Source organism: Oncorhynchus tshawytscha, linkage group LG03 (assembly GCF_018296145.1).
Source record: "Oncorhynchus tshawytscha isolate Ot180627B linkage group LG03, Otsh_v2.0, whole genome shotgun sequence".
Classification (NCBI taxonomy): domain Eukaryota; kingdom Metazoa; phylum Chordata; class Actinopteri; order Salmoniformes; family Salmonidae; genus Oncorhynchus; species Oncorhynchus tshawytscha.
This window is the reverse complement of record NC_056431.1, coordinates 8,078,224-8,104,076: the sequence shown is the minus strand read 5'-3', so window position 1 is coordinate 8,104,076 and position 25,853 is coordinate 8,078,224. Positions and strand designations below refer to the sequence as shown.

At 42.6% G+C, this 25,853-nt stretch overlaps 2 protein-coding genes across 2 annotated transcripts; one reads left to right on the top strand and one right to left on the bottom strand.

Annotated features, from left to right (window-relative positions):
* Nucleotides 1-496: 496 nt before the first annotated feature.
* Nucleotides 497-25,563, bottom strand: LOC112244225 (transmembrane protease serine 9-like). Its single transcript, XM_042306495.1, has 15 exons — nt 25,453-25,563; nt 25,123-25,273; nt 24,708-24,958; nt 24,359-24,495; nt 24,105-24,206; nt 23,891-23,925; nt 21,537-21,594; nt 8,719-8,863; nt 5,848-5,851; nt 3,388-3,485; nt 2,995-3,151; nt 1,646-1,744; nt 1,347-1,510; nt 986-1,122; nt 497-823 (listed from the first exon to the last, which is right to left on the bottom strand). Exons 1-15 carry the CDS (start codon nt 25,526-25,528, stop codon nt 671-673), a joined length of 1,767 nt encoding a protein of 588 aa, XP_042162429.1. The 5' UTR covers nt 25,529-25,563; the 3' UTR covers nt 497-670.
* LOC121841366 (trypsin-2-like) lies at nt 5,754-7,504 on the top strand. Its single transcript, XM_042309155.1, has 5 exons — nt 5,754-5,864; nt 6,104-6,257; nt 6,508-6,767; nt 6,979-7,115; nt 7,222-7,504. The coding sequence occupies exons 1-5, from the start codon at nt 5,801-5,803 to the stop codon at nt 7,369-7,371; spliced, it is 765 nt and encodes a 254-aa protein (XP_042165089.1). The 5' UTR covers nt 5,754-5,800; the 3' UTR covers nt 7,372-7,504.
* Nucleotides 25,564-25,853: the final 290 nt, after the last annotated feature.

Below are 25,853 nucleotides of genomic sequence, written 5' to 3'. Positions count from 1 at the left end.
GAGTAAGCTGCTGCACAGCAAACAGAGTAAGCTGCTGCACAGCAAACAGAGTAAGCTGCTGCACAGCAAACAGAGTAAGCTGCTGCACAGCAAACAGAGTAAGCTGCTGCACAGCAAACAGAGTAAGCTGCTGCACAGTTCCAATAATAGGTCAAATCCTTCCATTGCTTGATGTGTGTATGTAGGGCATTGAAAATATGCTACCTCATAATTTACCCCATACTTAAAACATATGGCCAACCTAGGCTTTAATTCATGACTGCAAATTACAGTGTGGGGCAGAGTCCTTCAGAACATGGTCCAGGATGTATGGCTAGTACGGTATATAGCCTACATACTATAGTTGTATGTTAATATGATCAAACATGAAACCCAAATAAATATTTTGCACATCCCTCAAGTTGTTAAAATGTACTCAGAAGTTTGCCCACTGATCATATCAATACAAATCCACATAGTAATGAAAGTGTAGTTCCTAAGACAGACAGACGGAAGATAGTGTAACTTCAGGCTTTATTGTGTTTGACATGCTTACACTTTGTGCTGAGTCTACTTTAGTATTGAACTAGGAGGAGAGAGAGAGAAAGAGAGTGAGAGAGAGAGATAGAGAGATAGAGAGAGTGAGGAGGAGTGGAGGTCTGAGAGACAAGGAGGAAAGCAGCTGGTGGTGTTACATGTTGGCCTTCATGGTCTCATCGATCCAGGGGAGGAACTCACACACTTTGACATAGACTCCGGGGTGTCCGGGCACGGCACAGCCCTGACCCCAGGACACCAGGCCATGAACCTCACCCAAACACACTAGACCACTGCCAGAGTCCCCCTGAGAGAGAGAGAGAGAGAGAGAGAGAGAGAGAGAGAGAGAGAGAGGGGGGTAAGAAATCAACTCAGGTTGATCCTAATATGTACCACTGTGTTTCCTAAATGACTGCACAACAAAGATAGCAAAAGGGCTCATCAAAAATGTGTCATATACTGTACGTACGTTGCATACATCTCTGCCTCCGTCCATGTATCCGGCACACACCATCCTGCGGGTGAGCATGCCAGGGTAGGCCATCTCACACTTCTCATCCTCCAGTATGGGCACATCCAGACACTGCAGACGGGCGGGCATGTTTACTGAGAAGGAAGCAAAAGACAGGGAGATTTAGTCATTTGATATCATTTTTCCATTGTCATACCTCTTCTCTGGGTGAGGTGTGTGTTGTTAGAATGTGTGTGGATAAAGGCTCTGAGGGTATAATTAATGTTGGTAAAGTTGGTTTCGTATAGTGTGTTTGGTTGTAATTTATGTGGTTACAGTTTTGTAAAGGTAAAATGCAGGGGTATTTGGTCCGTCTCACCCTCCTCTCCGGTGGCGATGTTGCCCCAGCCAGAGACGGAGCAGGGGGCGCCTGCGTATGGGCAGCCTGTGGGCAACGGGATGGGCTTCACATAATCAGTGATCTCCACAGGGTGGAACAGCTTGATCAGCATCATGTCATAGTCCAGCGTCTGGTAGTCATAGCTACAGAGAGAAGAACAGAGATAGGTCAAGGGATTTGTATTGCATGTGATAAAACCCCATTCAGCCTGGGTTCAGTTGTTATAAAATGACGTTCCCAAAGGGATATGTAAAGGGTAAGTGTGGGGTGTAGCTTGCCTGGGATGCCAGATTATGTTTTGAGTCTTCATGAGCTGTTCAGTTCCCTCAAACACACGCAGGTTGTGCTCTCCAAGCATGATCTGCATTGCGTAGGGGCTGAGAGAGGAGGACGAAGGAGAGGAAAGGCAGAGGAAGGAGAGGAGGGAGAGGACAAAGGAGAGAAAGGGCAGAGGAAGGAGAGGAGGAAGAGGACAAAGGAGAGAAAGGGCAGAGGAAGGAGAGGAGGGAGAGGACAAAGGAGAGGAAAGGCAGAGGAAGGAGAGGAGGGAGAGGAAGGAGAGGAGGAAGAGGACGAAGGAGAGAAAGGGCAGAGGAAGGAGAGGAGGGAGAGGACAAAGGAGAGGAAAGGCAGAGGAAGGAGAGGAGGGAGGGAGAGGAAAGGCAGAGGAAGGAGAGGAGGGAGAGGACGAAGGAGAGGAAAGGCAGAGGAAGGAGAGGAGGAAGAGGACAAAAGGAAAGGAAAGGCAGAGGAAGGAGAGGAGGGAGAGGAAGGAGAGGAAAGGCAGAGGAAGGAGAGGAGGAGAGAGGAGGAGAGGAAAGGCAGAGGAAGGAGAGGAGGGAAGGACAAGAGGGAAAGGCAGAGGAAGGAGGGAGGGAGAGGACGAAGGAGAGGAAAGGCAGAGGAAGGAGAGGAGGGAGAGGAAGGAGAGGAGGAAGAGGACAAAAGGAGAGGAAAGGCAGAGGAAGGAGAGGAGGGAGGGAGAAGGAGAGAAAGAGCAGAGGAAGGAGAGGAAAGAGGACAGAGGAAGGAGACAAAGGAGAGGAGGGAGAGGAAGGAGAGGAGGAAGAGGACAAAAGGAGAGGAAAGGCAGAGGAAGGAGAGGAGGGAGAGGAAGGAGAGGAGGAAGAGGAGGAGAGGAAAGGCAGAGGAAGGAGAGGAGGGAGAGGACGAAGGAGAGAAAGAGCAGAGGAAGGAGAGGAGGAAGAGGACAAAAGGAGAGGAAAGGCAGACGAAGGAGAGGAGGGAGAGGACGAAGGAGAGGAAAGGCAGAGGAAGGAGAGGAGGAAGAGGACAAAAGGAAAGACAGGGTGATACAATTATGATTACAGAGAAACCTCATGTCAGTTTGATAAGATTCAAAGTGTCACACTGCAGAAGACAAAGAATAGCCCTCCTTTTGGTCCATTTTGGCCCAAAATCTGTCGTTCTGATCCCTGAGTAAGGCAGTTAACCCACTGTTCCCCAGGGATGCCGAAGACGTGGATGTCGATTAAGGCAGACCCCCGCAACTCTCTGATTCAGAGGTGTTGGGTTAAATGCGGAAGACACATTTCAGTTGAATGCATTCAATTGTACAACTGACTAGGTACCCCCTTTCCCTCCCCTGCCCTCCACCCTTACTCACTTGTACCAGCAGTGAGCGACAGAGAGCACCCACTGCTCGTTGATGAGCACGGCTCCGCAGAAGTGGTACCCGTAGTTGAGGGAGGCCATCCAGGGTCGGGAGTGAGGTTCACACTCCTGGCCACCGATGATCTTACCATCCTCACGGGGCACTGCCGCTGAAACACACAGAGAGAGTGGTCACAAGAGGGGAGAGATGAGGACATTGTTGCACTCTAAATAGTATTCATCAGAATTGTTCTACATCACATAGAAACAGCCTGTTGGGTAAAAAGGTTGAACGCTGTTATAAGTGACGTTGTTAAATGTTAGATGAATATTCCCTACGAATAGTTTTTGATATATAATTGGTAGAGTATATTAAAGTACTGTATGTGTGTGAGTGTTTAATTACCAGCAGCTCCAACCAGCAGTATCAGAGTGAGCAGTCTCATGGTGTCTGTCTGTCCGGTGAACACTGGCTGATCAAAGACACCTGGACACACGCATGGACTTTATTTATACACACACACACACACCCCCCTGCCCATCAAACCCTACCCTACCTCCCCTACCCAGCACACCCTATCTGCCCTCCCCCACCCCTCACACCCTACCTTTCCTCCCCTACCCAGCACACCCTATCTGCCCTCCCCCACCCCTCAAACCCTACCTGCACTGCCCTCCCATATGCTCACAACGTTCACTCTACCCTGCTGACCACCCCAATCACCTCCCCCTCCCCTTACTCTTCCCTTTCCCTAAACATACAAGCATACAAGGGCCACAATATTTTATTTAACTCACCTGCATACACTTCTCAACATACACTCCCCTCCGTATTTATTTGGATAGTGAAGCTAAAACTATTCATTTGGCTCTATACTTCAGCATTTTGGATTTGAGATCAAATATTTGATATAAGCCGACAGTACAGAATGTCACCTTACATTTGTGCTTTCATACATATCTGTTTCATCATTTAGATATGAAAGTACTTTTTATGTATCTAGTCCTCCCATTTGAAGGTGTCAGAAGCATTGAGAGTGTTGTAGTATGTATAGCGTTTACTTTTACTTTGTACTTTTACTCAAGAATGACAATTGAATACTTGTTACACCACTGCTACATCAAGCTTGTGACTCTACAAACTTGTTGGCTGCATTTGCAGTTTGTTTTGGTTGTGTTTCAGATGATGTTGTGCCCAATAGAAATGTATGGTAAATAATGTATTGTCATTTTGGAGTCACTTGTATTGTTAATAAGAATAGAATATGTTTCTGAACACTTTTACATTCATGTGGATGTTACCATGATAATCATGAAGGAATCTTGAATAATGATGAGTGATAAAGTTACAGTTGCATGAATGTCATACCTAAATCCTAACCTCCCCAGTTATTTTTAATGGTGAGAGGTTAGCATGTTTTGGTGGCATGACCTTTGTCCATCTGTAACTTTCCCACTCATCATTATTCATTCATGATTATCCGTAATCAAGGTAGCATCCACGTTAATGTAGAAGTGTTTTGGGAACATCTTATATTCTTACTTATAATAGAAGTGACTCTAAAATGACACAATACAATATTTACCATTTGCACATCATCATCCGAAACACAAGCAAAACAAACTGGAAATGCATCCAACAAGTTTGTGGAGTCACAAGCTTGATGTAGTCATTGTGTGCTAGGAATATGGGACCAAATACGAAACGTATGGCTAAATGAAATACAGTGATGGGGTGACTAGATACAAAAAGTGCATTCATTTCTAAACGGTAAAACAGATATGTATGAAAGCACGCTAAAATAAAAGGTGAAAGTCTGTACTGTTGCCTCATACACTACATGACCAAAAGTATGTGGACACCAGCTGTTGTGTCCTGCCATTTTGCAGCTGAGTACGGGCAATTCTACTGCCAATGTTTGTCTATGGAGATTTCATGGCGGGGTGCTAGATTTTATACACCTGCCAGCAACGAGTGTGGCTGAAATTGCCAAATCCACAAATTTGAAGGGGTGTCCACATACTTTTGTAGTGTATAAAACATTTGTTCTCAAATCCAAAATGTTCGAGTCTAGAGCCAAATTAAAGGTTTTATCTTCACTGCCCAAATAAATACGTAGGGGACTGTACACCTAGCTGATGATTAACCAGTAGCTGGAAAACTGAATATGACAGACATTTAGCCTTTTGAAGTGGCATGTGGCACACAAGGACATGTACCCATGGCTGGCCATATGCAGTATCAAAAGGACCACGGCTACTTAACAGCCTGTGCTCATCCCACAAGGTCTATTCGCTTTCCAATGTTGCATCTTACAGAACAACCAATTATTCTGTTGAATGTACTGATTGCATAACATTTTAAATGTGCAAATCATCATTCTGTCTGGTTCTATTCCAATTTTACTCATAGAGCCTTCCTTATCTCTCCAACTATTCTTTAGTACACTTAGTATGCCCTTGAATATAGGCCAGGAGCTGTGAGAGAAATGGCCACCTGTGATGTTAGAACTAGTGCCTGAAAAGTACAACAACTCCCCCCCCCCGCTTCTTTGAGGTGTTGCAAGAGGTCTCAATGGTCCTACCACTCTGACAATCTGGCCAACAGCTGTTCAACACTGTTTCAACACAAATGCTCTAAGTACCTGGTACAATGGAAGGGGAGTTTGTGATAAGATGATGTGGCAGGAGATTTTGAGGTGAGGTGGGGCTTCAGGCACGAGAGACTTGGAAAGGGGGCAGGGCAGGGTGGAGGGATAGCAGTTGAGATAAAGGTATAAATGTAGAGAATCGCAGAGTGCACATGTCCAGTCTGGTGAATGAAGACTTGTCTCAGCAGCACGATGATTGGCCTGATTGTACTCACACTCCTGGGGGTTGCAGGTAACAAACACACATAGAGGCACGGATAGAGACACACATCTTTTACAGACAATGTGGACATCAGCTTAATGCTCTCCTTTTGCCCATCTTGTATAATATAACATTATCTCTAACCTCTGCATCTCTCTGTCTTCTGTCACCTTCCTCCTGTCATGCTTTCTGAACACGACTCCCTCTCTCCATCCTACTCTCTTTCTCCTCTGACCCTCCCTCTCCCTTCCACTCCTTCCCTCCCTCAGCGGCAGCTCCTATGGATGACAGGATCGTGGGGGGTTATGAGTGTGAGGCTCACTCCCAGCCCTGGCAAGCCTCTCTTAACATCGGCTACCACTTCTGTGGTGGCTCCCTCATTAACGACCAGTGGATCATCTCTGCCGCCCACTGCTGGATGAAGTGAGTACTGCAGAGTCATTGTCAACCATCTTTTCCCTTTACTGTGCCTCCCTAAAGGTTTCTATTTATTTCTCCTCTCCCTTCTCCAATTTTCCATCTGTCTTCACATTCTGTCAACCCCTCTCTCCTTCTTGTCTTCTCTGCCTTCCTCTCTCCACTTCTTTACCTTAATCTCTCTCTGCTCTCCTTCCTCTCATAAATCATGTCCTCTCTCTCCTTCCCTCTCTCTCACTACCCCCCCTCTCTCTAGTCCTTGGAGTCAGCTTGCCATCCTGGGTGACCACCACATCTGGGAGCACGAGGGAACGGAGCAGTACATGTCTGTGGACGCCATCTACTGGCACCAGAGCTATGACTACCAGACCATGGACCACGACATTATGCTGTTGAAGCTGGCCCACCCTGTCACTCTCAACAAGTTTGTCAAGCCCATCAACCTGCCCACAGCCTGCCCCAAGGCCGGGGACATGTGTGTGGTGTCTGGATGGGGAAACATCTACACTGACTCTGGTATTTATGTAGATGTGGTGTAGTATGGGATGGGGTGGAATGTAATCAACTAAAATACATTTTCTTTCAACTGTAGCTCACTGTAGGTCTACATGTTGATGTGAAATCAGCAAGTCAATTTACTTGAGAGTGTAGCTCCTACTTCTCTCTCGCTCTCTCTCTCTCTCTCCAACTCTGTCTCTCTCTCTTTCTCTGTCTCTCCCTCTGTCAGTGTTCAACCCATTTAACCTGCAGTGTGTGGACATCCCCATCCTGTCTAAGAAGGCCTGTGACGAGTCCTACCCTGGCCAGATTACTGATACCATGGTGTGTGCCGGATACCTGGAGGGAGGCAAGGACGCCTGTCAGGTATGAAGAATACCCCTGCAACCTCACAAACAGAACGTTTCATTTGTTTGTTTATTCATTTATATATTAATTCATTATCTCTCTCCCCCCTCTGTTTCTCTCTCAGGGTGACTCCGGCGGTCCCCTGGTATGTAACGGAGAGCTGCATGGCATCGTGTCCTGGGGTGTTGGCTGTGCCCAGCCCAACTATCCTGGTGTCTACACCAAGGTCTGTGCCCTGCTGCCCTGGATCCACGAGATCATCACCAACTACTAGCCTGTACCCTCCACACCAGAGTAAAGAGAGATAGAGAGAGAGGGATAGAGAGAAAGAGAGAGAGAAGGCTGATTATGTTACATGCTGGAATACAAAGAAACATCTAATCAATAAAATGGCATCTTTGACTTCACTACTGTATGTTTGTCTTTTTTATTACAATTCTTTGTGCCAATTTAAAAAAATACACAAACAATCAATAACTTAGATAACAGGGTAGATTACTACAATATTTAAAGTCACATCAAACACTTCAATAATTGAAAATTAGATGACACAAAGACTAATAAAATGTTTAAAAATAAGCATGCTAACAGAGGTACTCTTCCACCGTTTGGCATTTCCTCAGCACCCACCTACTAGTTTCTAGCACAATCAAATAGTGACAATGGTATAGAGTACAGAGCAGGAAATTAGATGGCAAAGACAAATTAAATGGAAAAGTAACCATGCTAACAAACATATGCTAACAGATGTATGGCCTCCATTGTTTTGCACTACACGCTGCTAATGCTGCAAATGCTAATAATGATGCTATAGCTATTAACAACACTAATGTTAATAACAACACTATAGCTAAGAAACAATGCTATAGCTAATTACGATGCTAATGCTAATAATGATGGTATAGCTAACAACAATGCTAATTCCAATAATGATGCTAACTCTACGTACAACACTAGAACTACGTAAACAAACTCACACCTTCCTTCTTTCTATACATATTGTCATAGTAACAAAAGTGATCAGACATGAATCGGACATCTGACTTGTGAAAATCTGTATCTAAAGTACAGCCATTGTAACCGCATCCACCTGGAAGAACAGGGTGTTTTCAGTCTGACCATTTTTTGTCATTCCAGGCCTGCCGCCATTAGCACTGCTTTAGCATCCTCCGCCATCTCTTTTATTCCCTCGTGCAGAAGGTGTAATGTAGTGGCAAAAGCAGTCCATATTGCGGCAAAACTAAAAACAACAGTGGTCAACACAGCTTCGATAGCCTTGGCTGCCACCATGACTGCTGTATGCATCATTCTAGCCACCACCTTCTCATCAACTCTCCCAGCGAAGCGAGACTTCATTGCTGAGCTCAGTTCACCCACTGGCTTGTTGACACGTTCTGAGAGTCTCCGGAGAGATTTCTCACTCAGTCCAAAGGTTATGAAGGCCTTGTGGAAGAAGGCCTGCATAACACCAATCTCTCATCCCACTGAGAAGCCAGGGATGGGTACGGCTGCTGTGGTGGAGGCACCAGCAGCTGCAGCAAAGGCGGTTTTGAAAAGATATTTCCTCTTCTCCTCAATCATGACTATTGATCAAACCGGCAGAGACTGGATTAAGGCAGACCTCTTGTGCTCTGAGAGGTTTTCATCTTCTGGATCTCTTTGGCCAGCATGATGTCATTCTCTTTGAACCTCACCGTGCTGATGATGATGAAGAAGTCGTATGTTTTAAACTTGACCTCCTTCAACTTTTTTGCTTTAAGTTTGGGCTGCCGATAACAGGTCCCAGATTTTCACGTTAGTCATTGTGTGATGGCTGTATCTAATGGGCTTCATTGTGGTCTCGGTCACTCCAGTTTCTGCTGCCCCTTCATCCCCGTCCAAGTAAGGTATTAACACAGGTGGACTTTCCCTCCACGCTCTACCCTGTCACAGCAATGTTAAGGGTCACTTTCTCCAGCAGATCCAGGTGCGTTCTCTGTTGGGGTAAACTTGTCATAGTTCTTCATTTCCTTGACAATGTCAAGATCCTCATATAAGTTATCAAGCATCTTGCTCCAGAAAATCCCGTAAAGTAGCTAAATTAATAACACAAACACAAACATCCATCAAATGCGGAACTATCCATTTATATAATATACATGCATTTTGCAATCTTAGAAAAATTGGTTATTTGGGGTTTTACGCATTGTTTTATGGATTGGCAAACTTGGTTCTTTGGGCGATATTTCTTTCTTTTTACTTTTTTGATTATTTGTGTATTGTTTTGTATTTGTATTGGAAGATATTACTGCACGGTTGGAGCTAGGAACAAGCATTTTGCTGCACCTGTGATAACATCTGCAAATCTCTGTATGCGACCAATATGTATGCGACTTGTATTTGATTTGACAAGATTAAATAACCGTTCACTAAAGAAGGTACTGTATATATAAACCCAGTAAAGGCAAAAAACCTTGAGGTTTCTATCCCTATCCCAGAAGGTAATGTGGATTTTAGCAAACAACAGCTGAGAAAACCTAACACATTCACAGCAAACTCTGAAATGACAGCTAACTAGCTGCCTTTTCATTTGTTTTAGCTGTTTTGCATTGACATTTACATAAATATTAATGATGCTGCTGAATGGTCAGAAAAAATGGCTAGCTATCTCGTCCGACACCGTTTACTCTCAATGGCAAGGGGTAGATAGTATTAGTATTGCTGATTGTTGCCGAGGTTAGAGTGGCAAAGAGCAAGGTTCATCAATTTTAAAAATGTCATTAAAATACGTTTACGAAGCCATAATCATATAATAAACTGTAGGCTAGCTAGATAAGGTTGTTTCAGGATTTGAGCACATTTTTGTAAACAGGAAAAGGTAGACTACTTTTAGTTAGCTTCTTTACAAGCTAGCTAAATCTTACAAATAAACATTCATATTTGTTAAAGAATATGCCAAATAGAACTACAGACCACCTGACATTGTCAATTAGTGTCAGATGTCTAGGACAGAGTCAGGCGCAGGACACAGAACTGAGTAAAAACATACTTTACTCGAATAAATCACAAACTAATTCCATACAGGAAAAATATTCCAGCTTGACACAAAAGAGCAACCACTTAACAAAGAACAAACACGCACAAAACCATGTGGGAACCAGAGGGTTAAATAGGGAATCAATTATAACGTAATGGAAACCAGGTGTGTACAATCAAGACAAAACAAATGGGAAAAGAAACGTAGATCGGTGGTGGCTAGAAAGCCGGTGACGTCGACCACCGAACGCCGCCCGAACAAGGAGAGGCACCAACTTCGGCGGAGGTCGTGACAATTAGCTAACTGTTACTTATATTTCAGTATTTTATTGTGGAGTCAGATGATGGGACTGTTTCATGAAGCCATCAGAAGACTGGACTGAGTGTTGCTGTCCTCTGATAAATGCACGACACGTGATGGGCAGTGAGCTTACTGAGAGGAGGTACAGTGGGGCAAAAAAGTATTTAGTCAGCCACCAATTGTGCAAGTTCAGCCACTTAAAAAGATGAGAGAGGCCTGTAATTTTCATCAGATTGTCTAGCCCGGCTGATTGGGGTCCAGATTTTCCAGCTCTTTCAGAACATCAGCTATCTGGATTTGGGTGAAGGAGAAGTGGGGGAGGTTTGGGCAAGTTGCTGTGGGGCTTGGCAGAGCTGTTAACCAGGGTAGGAGTAGCCAGGTGGAAAGCATGGCCAGCCGTAGAAAAATGCTTATTGAAATTCTCATTTATAGTAGATTTATCGGTGGTGACAGTGTTTCCTAGCATCAATGCAGTGGGCAGCTGGGAGTAGGTGCTCTTACTCTCCATGGACTTTACAGTGTCCCAGAACCTTTTTGAGTTTGTGCTACAGGATGCAAATTTCTGTTTGAAAAAGCTAGCCTTATCTTTCCTAAATGCCTGTGTATGTCTGTTCCTAACTTCCCTGAAAAGTTTCATAACACGGGGGCTGTTCGATGCTTATGCAGAACGCCACAGGATGTTTTTGTGCTGGACAAGGGCAGTCAGTTCTGGAGAGAACGAGAGAACCCAGGGCTATATCTGTTCCTGGTTCAATTTTTTTTGAATGGGACATGCTTATTTAAGATGGTGAGGAAAGCACTTTTGAAGAATAACCAGAGGTGAATATCCATCCAGGATGCCCGGGCCAGGTCGAATGGTCGAAGGCCTACTCGCTGAAGTGTTTTATTGAGCATTTGACAGTGATGAGGGGTGGTTGTTTGACTCAGACCCATTACGGATGCAGGCAATGAGGCAGTGATCGCTGAGATCTTGGTTGAAAACAGCAGAGGTGTATTTGGAGGGCAAGTTGGTTAGGATGATATCGTTGAGGGTGCCCGTGTTTACGGATTTGGGGTTGTGCCTGGTGGGTTCATTGATAATTTGTGTGAGATTGTGGGCATCAAGCTTAGATTGTAGGATGGCTGGTGTGTTAAGCATGTCACAGTTTAGGTCACCTAGCAGCACGAGCTCTGAGGAAAGATGGGGGGCAATCAATTCACATATAGTATCCAGGACACAGCTGGAGGCAGAGGGTGGTCTATAGTAAGCGGAAACCGTGAGAGACTCGTTTCTGGAAAGATGGATTTTTAATAGTAGAAGTCCAGGTACAGACCTGGATAGTAAGACAGAACTCTGCAGGCTTCCTCTGCAGTAGATTGCAACTTCGCCCCCTTTGGCAGTTCTATCTTGTCGGAAAATGTTATAGTTAGGGATGGAAATTTCAGGGTTACTGGTGGACTTCCTAAGCCAGGATACAGACACGACTAGGACATCCGGGTTGGCAGAGTGTGCTAAAGCAGTGAATAAAACAAACTTAGGGAGGAGGCTTCTAATGTTAACATGCATGAAACCAAGGCTTTGACGGTTACAGATGTCAAGAAATGAGAGCACCTGGGGAGTAGGAGTGGAGCTAGGCACTGCAGAGCCTGGATTAACCTCTACATCACCAGAGGAACAGAGGAGGAGTAGGATGACGGTATGGCTAAAGGCTATCAGGACTGGTCGTTTAGTGCATTCAGAGCAGAGAGTAAAAGGAGCAGGTTTCTGGGCGTAAGAGAATAGATTCAAGGCATAATGTACAGACAAAGGTATGGTAGGATGTGAGTACATTGGAGGTAAACCTAGGCATTGAGTAATGATGAGAGAGATATATTCTCTAGAGACGTTTAAACCAGGTGATGTCACTGCATATGTGGGAGGTGGAACGAAATGGTAGGTTAAGGCATATTGAGCGGGGCTAGAGGCTCTACAGTGAAATAAGACAATAATCACTAACCAGGACAGTAATGGACAAGGCATATTGATATTAGGGAGAGGCATTCGTAGCTGGGTGATCAATAGGAGTCCTGTGAGTGTTTGGACTGGCTGGAGACACGGCGAATCAGACAGCTAGCAGACCGGGGCTAGCAAGCTAGCAGAACGGCCTTAGAGGGACGTCTCGATGGAGTAAAGTCTGTTTTGGCCTCCGCGTGTTGTGACATCGGTTGACCAGTCATGATGGATTAGTAGGGTTTCGAGTAGCAGAGGGGTCCAAGTCCAATTGGCAAAATAGGTATAGTGGCCCAAGAAATTGGCCGATGGATATACAGCTAACAGTCCAATATGCTCTAAACAGCTAGCCGCTAGCGGGCCACGGCTAGTGGGCATTCAGGGGTGGTCGCGATGTAGAGGCCAGTTGAATACCCCCTCGAGCAGATTACGTCATAGTCCAGTCGTGACAGATCGGCGGGGTTCTGTGCCCCGTACCGGCAGTAGAAGGGGTCCGGGTATTGTAGCCCAGGAGTGGCTGATGGGCCTCTTTAGCTAACCGGGAGAAAGGGCCTAGCATGGGCTAGCTTCAAGCTAATTGGTGCTTGCTCCAGGACCAACATTAGCCAGTACTCGGATAGCAGCTAGCTAACTGCAAAGATCCAGGTGAAAATGTCCAGAGCTTGCGGTACGAATCCGGGGATATGGAGAGAAAATAGGTCCGGTATGCTCTAGTTTGAGTCGCGTTGTACAGACTGGCAAGAGCTTTCCAAGCTAAAGGTTAGCTGCTGACTACTAGCTAGTAGCTAGTGTGCTGGCTAGCTTCTGTTGGGGGATTTCGGATTCGAGGTGAATAATACTTTAGAGAAAAAAAACAGATCCGCACCACATTAGGTGAGGCGGGTTGCTTTGAAGATGAGTTTTAGAAAAAATATAAAAAGATATGCGAAGAAAAATATATTTTTAAAAAAATACACAGGACACGACAAGACGAGGACAAAAGACGTCTGACTGCTATGCCATCTTGGATATGAAGATACAATACAAAATATCTCAAATAAAAAGGGATGTCATTACTTCAATATAAACTCACATATATTTTTTTAATAGACGATTTTACATTTCCCAAGCATTCACCTGCTAGTTACTAGTACAATCAGATAGTGACAACTGTAAAGAGTACAGAGCAGGGCAAAAAATATGTCACAACAATAAATCAAAATGCTAACACAGATTTGGTAACACATATATGTATAGCATCCACTGTTTGACACTAAACAATGCTAACGCTAATGATGATACAAATGCTAATAACAACACTGTAGCTAATAACTATGCTCTGGGACACTGCAGTGTCCACTCATTCAGAGTGGTCTTACTCCCTCATTTTTCAGAATACAAGCCTGAAACAATTTCTAAAGACTGTTGACATCTAGTGGAAGCCATATGAAGTGCAATTTGAGTCCTAAGTCAATGGAATCAGTATAGACAGTCAATGAAAAACTACAAACATAAAAAATCCCACTTCCTGGTTGGATTTTTTCTCAGGTTATACTCACAGACATTATTTTAACAGTTTTGGAAACTTTAGAGTGTTTTCTATCCAAATCTACAAATGCATGCATATCCTAGCTTCTGGGCCTGAGTAACAGGCAGTTTACTTTGGGCACGCTTTTCATCCTGAGGTGAAAATAGTGCCCCCTACCCTAATGAAGTTTTAATAACACACAAACATCCATCACATGTATGTAATATACATGCATTGCAACAAGAGGATAAGGCAGTGATGTAAGAAAGCCGGATGTCCTGACTCTACACTTTCATCAATGACAAACTGATGTTGTCTACTTACAGACGTGTATGTTGGAACCTGGATCTTGCGACAAAGTGGATCTTGCGATAAAGTGACTATGGGGGCAATTGAAATCAGCAAGGCGGGAAACTTTCTGGGGGTTCTTGTATTAGAATTGTAATGAATTCTGGTTATGTAATTACACTACACCACAATAAACATAAAGTTAAAACTCCAAGATCATTGAATGCTTTTCAAATCTGTAGCCTATATCTGCTGTGCTGTATCATCACAATGGATAGTGCCCTATAGCTAAGCTGTTTTTGCTACAGAATACGTAGATAGGGCAATTCACCTATAACAAACATTCTATGTGAATTCAGCCGTACACACAGCAGTCTTACCAAAATAATGCAAATTAAGCAATGCCAGCCTACCATAAACACGTTTCCAATACGTACAGTTCCATTTACAGCAACCAATAGGCTACCAAGACAACCATAATAACCATAATCTACAATGATTGTACAAAACATTAGGAACATCATCCTAATATTGAGTTGCAACCCCTTTTGCCCTCAGAACAGACTCAATTCGTCAGGGCATGGACTCTACAAGTTGTCAAAAGCATTCCACATGGATGCTGGCCCATGTTGACTCCAATGCTTCCCACAGTTGTGTCATGTTAGCTGGATGTCCTTTGGGTGGTGGACCATTCTTGATACACACAGAAAACTGTTGAGCGTGAAAATCCCAGCAGCGTTGCAGTTTTTGACACACTGAAACCGGTGTGCCTGGCACCTACTACCATACCCCATTCAAATGCTCTTAAAACGTGTGTCTTGCCCATTCACCCTCTGAATGGCACACATACACAATCCATGTCTCAATTGTCTCAAGGCTTAAAAATCATTCTTTAACCTGTCTCCTCCCCTTCATATACACTTATTGAAGTGACATCAATAAGGGATCATACCTTTCACCTGGATTCACCTGGTCAGTAAATGTCATGGATAGAGCATGTGTTCCTAATGTTTTGTACACCCAGGGTATTTCTATGATGAAACATACTGATACCTAGCTATACCCAGGGGCATCATTTGGGTTCTTGCATTGGAATTATATTGAATTCTGCTTATGTCACGCTATAGCACAATAAACATAAAAGTGTAAAAAATCCTTTTGACCAAGAAGAGACAGGTTCAACAGCACAAAATCTTGCTGTTCTCTATCAGCACCATGGACAGCGCCCTACACACTTAAGCAAGATTTTGATAAAAACCAAACAGCTAGATTGTTTCATTCTTACCTTTTCAAAAGAGTTGCAGCTTCCTTGATGCTTTGTCGAACTTCCTGATTAATCGATAAATCCATTGTCCAAAAAATATTATTGCAAGATCCCCCTCAAATGCCAGTTGGATTAGTTGAGCTTTCCTCAGGTGTAGCACTGTTTTTCTGTGCTGACTGAATACATTTGTCAAAGTGGAAAATAAGTTCTCGCATGTACAGTGCCTTGCGAAAGTATTCGGCCCCCTTGAACTTTGCGACCTTTTGCCACATTTCAGGCTTCAAACATAAAGATATAAAACTGTATTTTTTTGTGAAGAATCAACAACAAGTGGGACACAATCATGAAGTGGAATGACATTTATTGGATATTTCAAACTTTTTTAACAAATCAAAAACTGAAAAATTGGGCGTGCAAAATTATTCAGCCCCCTTAAGTTAATACTTTGTAGCGCGACCTTTTGCTGCGATTACAGCTATAAGTCGCTTGGGGTATGTCTCTATCAGTTTTGCACATCGAGAGACTGAATTTTTTTCCCATTCCTCCTTGCAAAACAGCTCGAGCTCAGTGAGGTTGGATGGAGAGCATTTGTGAACAGCAGTTTTCAGTTCTTTCCACAGATTCTCGATTGGATTCAGGTCTGGACTTTGACATTCTAACACCTGGATATGTTTATTTTTGAACCATTCCATTGTAGATTTTGCTTTATGTTTTGGATCATTGTCTTGTTGGAAGACAAATCTCCGTCCTAGTCTCAGGTCTTTTGCAGACTCCATCAGGTTTTCTTCCAGAATGGTCCTGTATTTGGCTCCATCCATCTTCCCATCAATTTTAACCATCTTCCCTGTCCCTGCTGAAGAAAAGCAGGCCCAAACCATGATGCTGCCACCACCATGTTTGACAGTGGGGATGGTGTGGTCAGGGTGATGAGCTGTGTTGCTTTTACGCCAAACATAACGTTTTGCATTGTTGCCAAAAAGTTCAATTTTGGTTTCATCTGACCAGAGCACCTTCTTCCACATGTTTGGTGTGTCTCCCAGGTGGCTTGTGGCAAACTTTAAACAACACTTTTTATGGATATCTTTAAGAAATGGCTTTCTTCTTGCCACTCTTCCATAAAGGCCAGATTTGTGCAATATACGACTAATTGTTTTCCTATGGACAGAGTCTCCCACCTCAGCTGTAGATCTCTGCAGTTCATCCAGAGTGATCATGGGCCTCTTGGCTGCATCTCTGATCAGTCTTCTCCTTGTATGAGCTGAAAGTTTAGAGGGACGGCCAGGTCTTGGTAGATTTGCAGTGGTCTGATACTCCTTCCATTTCAATATTATCGCTTGCACAGTGCTCCTTGGGATGTTTAAAGCTTGGGAAATCTTTTTGTATCCAAATCCGGCTTTAAACTTCTTCACAACAGTATCTCGGATCTGCCTGGTGTGTTCCTTGTTCTTCATGATGCTCTCTGTGCTTTTAACGGACCTCTGAGACTATCACAGTGCAGGTGCATTTATACGGAGACTTGATTACACACAGGTGGATTGTATTTATCATCATTAGTCATTTAGGTCAACATTGGATCATTCAGAGATCCTCACTGAACTTCTGGAGAGAGTTTGCTGCACTGAAAGTAAAGGGGCTGAATAATTTTGCACGCCCAATTTTTCAGTTTTTGATTTGTTAAAAAAATTTGAAATATCCAATAAATGTCGTTCCACTTCATGATTGTGTCCCACTTGTTGTTGATTTTTCACAAAAAAATACAGTTTTATATCTTTATGTTTGAAGCCTGAAATGTGGCAAAAGGTCGCAAAGTTCAAGGGGGCCGAATACTTTCGCAAGGCACTGTAGCTGTGGACACCCCAAAAGTCAGTCCATGTTTCAGTGCAGTAAACACGGTCAGTATAGCGGAGAGAGGCCCAAAGTATTGTTGCAGGATATCAAGTGGAGTCCATTTGTCCTCATTGGAACCAGAGCGGGCGATTTCAGTCTGCAAAAATTGTCAAGTGACACCAAATGAAGCTGGTGGTTGAAACAATTAACATATGGTACATCTCTGTTTCTGAGTACAGTTTTGACTTAAATCAGCTTGAAAATCTATGGCAAGACTTGAAAATTGCTGTCTAGCCCCAACATCTCGACAGAGTTTGAAGAATTTTGAAAAGAATAATGGGCTAATATTGCACAATCCAGGTGTAAAGCTCTTAAAGACTTACCCTAGAAAATTCACAGCTGTTTCTAGATTATTAACTCAGGGAGCTGAATACTTATGCAACATCTATATTTTAGTTATACAATTTCAATGTATCTTTTTTTTTAAATCTACATTTTCTTCCAGTTTGATATTTTGTGTAGATTGTGATGGGGTCCCTGATGAATTTGCTAACACAAATAGCCCCAAAAAGTCCCAAATATTTTGAAAACCGCTGTACTTGTACTGTATTGTGGTTGGCAATTTTGACAACAGAAAAATGAGACGGTCATTTCATAAAATCAATAATCTAATAATCTAAAGATGTAGCCCACCTTTGGCTGGCTGTCATGTTTCAGTAAATTAGTCCATGACAGCCAACAGAGGCTCATCATAACACACCCCTTCTTACATGTGTCTCTTGGGTTCTTCCATTAGGCTTTTTTTTTGTTACGTTCATCCACCCTTTGTTGAGAGCGGTATTTTGAACCAATGTAAGAATAAGTGCCTTTTCAATTGCACATTGTTATTTTCCTCCAATTTAGCTCCCGACTGTGCATGCATGTATTGTATTCATCATGATCAATGTTGGCTCAATGTGAAGAGAAAGCCTATTGATCATGGGACACACAAAGTGATTTTCGCAGCAGGTTAGGAGAGCATTTTCGCTAACCCGAACACCTTTCCCTAACCTTAACCTCAATCTCCTAACCTGCTACATACATTTTCCTAACCTGCTGCGTAAGTTCTCCTAACCTGCTACGAAAAAGTCACTACAGTATAGAAGTGGTGTGAAAAGAGTATTTCCCTATTGATCATAGGCATTTCGCATGTGGATACTCAAGAAAGAGATTTTTTTCTACAGTGTCAAACACTTACAGTATTAGAAGGGATAGGCAGGTCCATCTTAATTCTGGTATTAGGTCATGTCCTAACCAGGGGCATGGCCAGAAATTCTCTAGTGGGTGGGCCAACTGAAGAGTATTTTTGTAATTATAATGTATACTTTTTGCATGTATGATTATGTTTTTATTGCCATTCTTGTGTTTGAATGTGATCAGCAAAGATAGTTTGCTATGCATCTCGCCCAGCTAGTTTCTTGTTTACTGAGGCTGACTCCCTTCTGCGGTGAATAAATGTCTTCCTTATGAGAACTTTTCATTTGAACCTGTTTGAAAGCACATTTCTGTAGACTAGAGGTGACAAATATATGACCAGCTGCAAGGTGGCACCGCTGGCAATTTAGCAATTAGACACTAGCTTAATGTTTCACAATTACCCATCTTCTATATCTCTAAACTCTGCATCTCTTTGTCTTCTGTCACCTTCCTCCTATCATGCTTTCTGAACACTACTCCCTCTCTCCATCCTCCTCTCTTTCTCAGTCATTTTCCCAACAATTGTTTACAGACAGATTATTTCACTTATAACTCACTGTATCACAATTCCAGTGGGTCAGAAATGTGCTGTATGTAAAGAAATGGGCGGGCTGTAGGTTGTCTCCGCTGCTACTATTATAGCATGCAGCTGTTTTCACGTTCCCTGTTAATTGCATGCTCCGATCAGATGGGTGCTGCTAGGCAACTGTCCCGTGTTAGTGGGCATATGGGCATGAATGAAATCCAAACCTAATACTCAAATATCCAAGGAAATTGACCATGTCATTGATTCCTTAAAACGGAAATTCTCGTTTTAGAAAATACTGACTTTATGACTAATGTTATCCTGCTAGACTTTTCAGTCAAGTTTGGGACTAGAATTTATGTTTATGAGTACTACTGATGTCACATAGGCCGTTTTCAGATAAATGTTTTTTAGTTAAAACAGCTGAAGCAAGCATAAACATTTTCTTCAGGAAATGTACAGATTTTTTTTTACCTGCGTGTACATGTTCTTTATCAAACTGCACATTTTCTATTCCATGCTAGACTTAAATTGCACCACAGAACTAATGTATATTACATACAGTTGAAGTCGGAAGTTTACATACACTTAGGTTGGAGTCATTAAAACTCCACTCCACACATGCAGTATGTTTTATACGTGAACTCATATGCAAAACAAAAGTAGTATGTTTTACATGTTGGTTACACTTTACATATCAGTGTCCTTCTTACTGTGTAATTACATGAGTAATAAGGGCACTGTAATGTAAAGTATTACCTTTGGTAGTGTGTAATAGTGTACAGTTTGGGGCCTTTTGAAAAGTGGCTTTTCAAAATTCCTTTACAGCAGCAAGGTACATCGACATCATTATTGTGTAAAAAGTTCATTAGCAGTCATCTAACAATAACCTATGTTACCAATGGCACTTTTTGAGCTCAAAGAGTAAAAATTCTAAACATGTTCTACTATAATATAATACTATAATAGACTCATTCACTTATTCTTTCAAGTCATTATGTTGGTGATACTGTTGTGAGCGGGTACATTTGTAAGAATTATTAAGTGATTAAAACCAAATTGGTAACAGAATTAAAGAAAAATCACTAAAGGAATTACAGTAGTCTAAAAAACGCAGATTTAAAAACAATCCAATTTGGGTAAATATTGGACAGAACACACGTTGGGTTGTTTTGATCCAGAAATCAAGGTCACTTAGTTGAATTGTTGGGTTATTGATGTTGGGTTATTGATGTTGGGTTATTAAGCCTACACCCACCGGGTCAGATCAGAAGACTTGAGGCGTGGCTTAGTATGGGTATAGCTTTCAGATAGTTATGTTTGGCCATTCGTGAGAGTAAATGTAATTCTGGTTAATCTATTGTTTTATATTGTCATCTGTATGTTAAGGTTTAGAGCTGCCACTTTTGTAACGTTTATGAAGTTTACAGAAGAGTATGAGTTGCTCAAGTGCCTATGCACATACCAATGTTGGGAGAGTTACCATTTTGTTATAATATTTAAATAATAATGTTATTAGTTTTATATTAAAATATGTAATGTGCAAAATTATTGAAAGAAAGGTGACATTTGCATTGTACAGACTTAACATGATGAACAGCAATTCCATTTAAAAACCAAAAATAACTATCTGAAAGCAATGTCCCCAACAGGCCAAGTCTCTTGAAAATGACCCGATGACACAAACATCAGTTTGGTTTTTATATCACTTTCATGCTGGGTCTTTTTTTAATGTAATCCGTAAATTAAGGAGGCTTGGCCTGTTGAGGGCGTGGCTTTCTTGGCCACCTATGAGAGTGAATGTCATTCCCATTCATCATCTTAAGTCATCTTAAGTCATCAATCATCATCGTAAGCAAATTTAAATGTTCCTTGAATATTTATACACATTACATATTTTATGTAAATGTAGTAACATTATTATTGATATATTATAGCAAAGTTGTAATTATCCCAACATTGGGATATGCATAGGCACTTGAGGAACTCACACTCTTGTCTAAGCCTCATTAACACTCCAAAAGTATCAGTGCTCAACCTTAAAATGTGATGACAATACGATAGAACAGATTAACCGGAATGACATACTCTCACAGGTAGCCAAAAAGAACTATCTAAAAGCCACAACCCTACTAAGTCTTCAAAGAAAACAACCCAACTAAGTGACCCAACTGGCTGGGTCATTCCTACCTTCTATCTACTGTATATTATATCATGCAATTTCCTTCACTTCACCCCAAGGCTCAGTACAGAACACCATCGAGTTATGAAAGACTTACTTTCCCACCACCTTTCCCTCTCTCTTTCTCCCGTCTCTCTTCCTCTTTTACCCAAAACCACGTGGAGGTGCCTCTGGGCGAGCACAACATTGCCAGGACTGAGGGTAATGAGCAGTTCATCTCTTCTTTCCGCATTATCCCCCACCCCAAGATCGTACAGATCATACAACATCAACAATGACATCATGCTGATCAAGCTGAGCAAACCCGCCACCCTCAACACCTACGTGCAGCCTGTTGCTCTGCCCAGCAGCTGTGCTCCCGCTGGCACCATGTGTACCGTCTCTGGATGGGGAAACACCATGAGCTCCAGTGATTACAGCACCAGCGTCAATTTTTTTAAGTATTTTGGGGCTATTTTATAAAATATACCTGCTCAGGTAACCATTGCCAGTGTTAAAATGTAAATGATCCATAAATGACATGTTCTGCCTTTCATTTCCTCTTCTTTCTTTCTATCCATTCTTTCATTTTTCATCCATCCTTACAGCTGCCAATAGCAACAAGCTGCAGTGCCTGAACCTCCCCATCCTGTCTTTCAATGACTGTAACAACTCCTACTCTGGCGCTGTGTTCTGTGCTGGATACATGGAGGGAGGCAAGGACTCTTGCCAGGTACTGAACAGCACTGACCTGTAGATACTACTACTGCTCTATTACTACCTCTGACCAGCTTATCAAAACCATTAGGACCAAAAATACAGTAAAGTAAATCTCTCATTGTCTCTCTCTCAAGGTGACTCTTGGGGCCCCATGGTGTGCAACAGTGAGCTGCAGGGTGTTGTGTCCTGGGGTTATGGCTGTGCCGAGTCCGGTAACCCTGGTGTCTATGACAAGGTAAGAATATAGGCTTCTGCTGCTAAGTTTGTGGGACAAAGCATCAAATTGTTTGTGTGATAGCATTCCTTTATATTAGACCACTGGTTCATCCATGTCACAACTACATGTTTCTAACTTCAATAATACCAACTTTATTCCTGGTCTACAGTGACTTGGCCCTGTGTCCACCGATGTCTCCCTTCTCCTTCTCTTCCTCTAGGTGTGCATCTTCAACGACTGGCTGACCAGCAACATGGCCAACTAATAAATCTGATCCTGGTTTCGGTCCCCCAGCATGGTCCTACAGCTCTACAACATCATCTGCAGTTCAACATTCATCTATTCACTGGAGATGAAAATCGAATGATGAATAAAGCATTTTAAATGATTTCAGTCTACTGAGACTGTTTGAACTTGTTTTAACAGGTCGGAGGAATTGGGCTGGGGAAATGTAGCCACTCTCAAATGTATAGACCGATCTATGGATGCAAGGAATGACCATCAATGAGACCAAAATAACCATGTTTTGAAGCTAAACTGTGTTTGTTAACAATTACACTGTTTACAAACAATAGAGTAAAAAAGTGTATATTTTGTGTTCTGATTGGGTAAGACAGTTGAACTAAGCTCATGATTAGGCATTTCTCTATAGTATAATACCATAAGCCACAAACTTTTAGCGGGGTCTGGTCACACAATTTTGCATAGATTTGTATCATTTTTGGCTCCTAAGTGCTTCGTCCATAAACATGCCATAGGCCACTTTATACTTGTCTATGTTTTATATTTCTTCACGTTTTTACGTTTTTTTGTGTTTTTGGAATGTTTGTAACCATGGGAAACCGTGATGTCACAATGTACACCAGAATCTCAATTGAGATTCTCCCAATGTATAGAATGCCGCCTCTGTCTGGTCTTAACTTTCATTATAGTTAATGTTCCAGCCTTCGAACCCCCAGAAAAGTGCCTTACACTATTGAACACATACACAACAGTATGTGTTCAATAGCATACTGTAGCAGAAATATAAATGTGTATTCACTGAATATAGTTCATTTTGATTTATCGGAGCATTGGGGAAAATACGTAGTCGTAACACTTTTTATGCACCAAGTGATCACTTCTCTCTGACATTTACGCAAGCATAGACCCATAAAACTAATGTTGCCGCTTGTGGATTTATGAAAAATATGAACATGTCTATGACGTTTCCAATAGAAAGATATTTGTAGTGAGAAATAATTCCTCTTAACGGTTTGCAAGGTTAAAGGGATAGTTCACCGAAATTAAGAATTAACATAATCCTAATGATTTGTAGAGAGAGTAGTCTGTGCAGTCAGAGAATCTGTATTCTGTGGAGCCAGAGAATCAGCAACCCAAGTTTTGTTTGATATATTCCCACATATTTGATAGCCAAACTGGTAGACCCCCCCGGTAAGAATTACATTATAAACACACACATTTAGACATTCCACTTGCAAACAACACTCCTTTGATGACATACAGAACAAAATATTGCTCTACTACATTCATGAAAATGTGCTCTATGCTAAATGCATGTAAGAAGTACCTTCTATGGTATATTAATTTATATAGTTAACCTTGGGAAATAGACACAGTAACTCAAATTATTTTAAATTATTTATTTGTCATTAGTATTTAATCTCCAGCACATAAGGTGGATGTTGAACTGCAAACGATGCTGTAAAGTTGTAGGACCATGCTGGAGGACCGAAGCTAGGATCAAACTTAGTAGGTGAGCATGGTGCTGGTCAGCCAGTCGTTGAAGATGCACACCTGGAGGATGAGAAGGGAGACATTAGTGGACACACTCAATGGGAGGCAACATGAGAACCATCAATCTATGTTTTATAGACTCAATGTCTTTTTTTTCAGGAAAACAAGGGATGTCACAGTGATGTATGAATGTTGATGTTTTCCTCAAACACAACAGGAAAACAGTTTTTCTGTCTTACCTTGGTGTAGACACCGGGGTTACCGGGCTCGGCACAGCCATAACCCCAGGACACAACACCCTGCAGCTCACCGTTGCACACCACTGGGCCACCGGAGTCACCCTGAGAGAGAGAGCGAGAGAGAAAGATTGAGAGAGAAAGAAGGGAGACAAGTGATATGAAATGGTTATTTCATTATCAATTTCTAATCAATTGAAAAAGTTCATATAAAGTCATCATTGGTACCACTGAACTGAGGTCAGTGTGGTAAGTACCTGGCAAGAGTCCTTGCCTCCCTCCAGGTATCCAGCACAGAACATGGCGTTGGTGATCATGCCAGGGTAGGAGTTGTTACAGTCGCTGTAGGACAGGATGGGGATGTTCAGGCACTGCAACTTGTTGCTGTCAGCAGCTGTAAGGAGGGGAGAGAGAGAGGTGGAGGGAGGAATGGAGAGAGGAAAGAGGAAGGTAGAAGAAGGTGGAGAAGGAGGAGAGTTATTGTTAGATATAATGACGTAGTGTTTTTAATAGTAGGTCTACATTTTCTATGCCTGTAAACACACTCAGTCACCATGAAGATGATCAACTGGCACATGTAACCTTTGACCCAGGTGCTGTACTCACTAGAGCTCATGGTGTTTCCCCATCCAGAGACGGTACACATGGTGCCAGCGGGGGCACAGCTGCTGGGCAGAGCAACAGGCTGCACGTAGGTGTTGAGGGTGGCGGGTTTGCTCAGTTTGATCAGCATGATGTCATTGTCGAGGTCGTAGGCGCTGTAGTTGGGGTGACGGATCACGCGGGATGAAGAGATGAACTGCTCGCTACCCTCAGTCACCTGGATGTTATGCTCGCCCAGACGCACCTCCACACGGCTGAAAGAGAGAGAAGTCCATTTTTACGTTTTTTACTTTCACAGTTCATGTGAATGTGGAGTTCACCTGTGTCCTTTAGTTTTAGAAAGGTTATTTTTAACAAATTCTTGCAAGGTGTTATTGACTCAAAATGTTGCTAGTAGTTCACATGGTAGGCTACTAACGTCTTGTAGCAGTGAGCTGCAGACACAACCCAGTTCTCATTGACCAGGGAACCACCACAGAAGTGGTACCCAGAGTTCAGAGACACCTGGTGGGGCTGGGAGTAGGCCTTGCACTCATACCCTCCGACGATCTTGTCGTCCTCCGTGGCAACTGTAAACAGAGAGCAGGCACATTCTTAGCTATATTACCTCAGCTTTTGAGATGGAAAAGCAAAGAACTGTGATAAAACAATAAGAACGTATTTCTTAATAACGTCAAAGAAACAAATGTGTGATGTTAGTGTCATTACAGAGTCCTGTTCTTTTTTCTATGATCATTACTATACTCACAAGCGGCTCCAATGAGCAGAACAAAGACCAGAGAAATCATGGGTGCTGTATGATCCTGTCGATGAAAGGGGTTCATCTGCACCCCTGGTTTATATGCAGAATTTGGTGTGCCGCCCCGTTTAATGGAACTGTTTGATTGGTCAAGAGAAAGCCAATCAGAGGCAAAATGTGCCCTGCCAAGGTCAGCATTATGACACAGCAGTTTCCGTCAAGGATTGGTTTGAAGTTGACCCTAAAAGCAGCAAAAAGCTAAATATATATTGTCATTAGTCCCAGTACTTTTAAAGTGCAGGTTCTTGACGTCTGGATTTGATTTAATTTCTTACAGAAGACAGTGATACATGTACAGTACACCACAAGTGCCAGTTTGAGATGAACAGTATTCTATGTAGTTCAGACTG

Excerpts from the sequence above, each read along its gene's own strand:
- LOC121841366 (XM_042309155.1), top strand. The coding sequence starts at position 5,801 with ATGAAGACTTGTCTCAGCAGCACGATGATTGGCCTGATTGTACTCACA. Across the intron at positions 6,768-6,978 it reads AAACATCTACACTGACTCTG|TGTTCAACCCATTTAACCTG; the intron begins GTATTTATGTAG and ends TCCCTCTGTCAG. Across the intron at positions 7,116-7,221 it reads GAGGCAAGGACGCCTGTCAG|GGTGACTCCGGCGGTCCCCT; the intron begins GTATGAAGAATA and ends TTTCTCTCTCAG.
- LOC112244225 (XM_042306495.1), bottom strand. The coding sequence starts at position 25,528 with ATGAACCCCTTTCATCGACAGGATCATACAGCACCCATGATTTCTCTG. Across the intron at positions 23,926-24,104 it reads ACCCCGGTGTCTACACCAAG|GTGTGCATCTTCAACGACTG; the intron begins GTAAGACAGAAA and ends CTCATCCTCCAG. Across the intron at positions 21,595-23,890 it reads GACTGGCTGACCAGCACCAT|AGACGGTACACATGGTGCCA; the intron begins GCTCACCTACTA and ends TTCCCCATCCAG.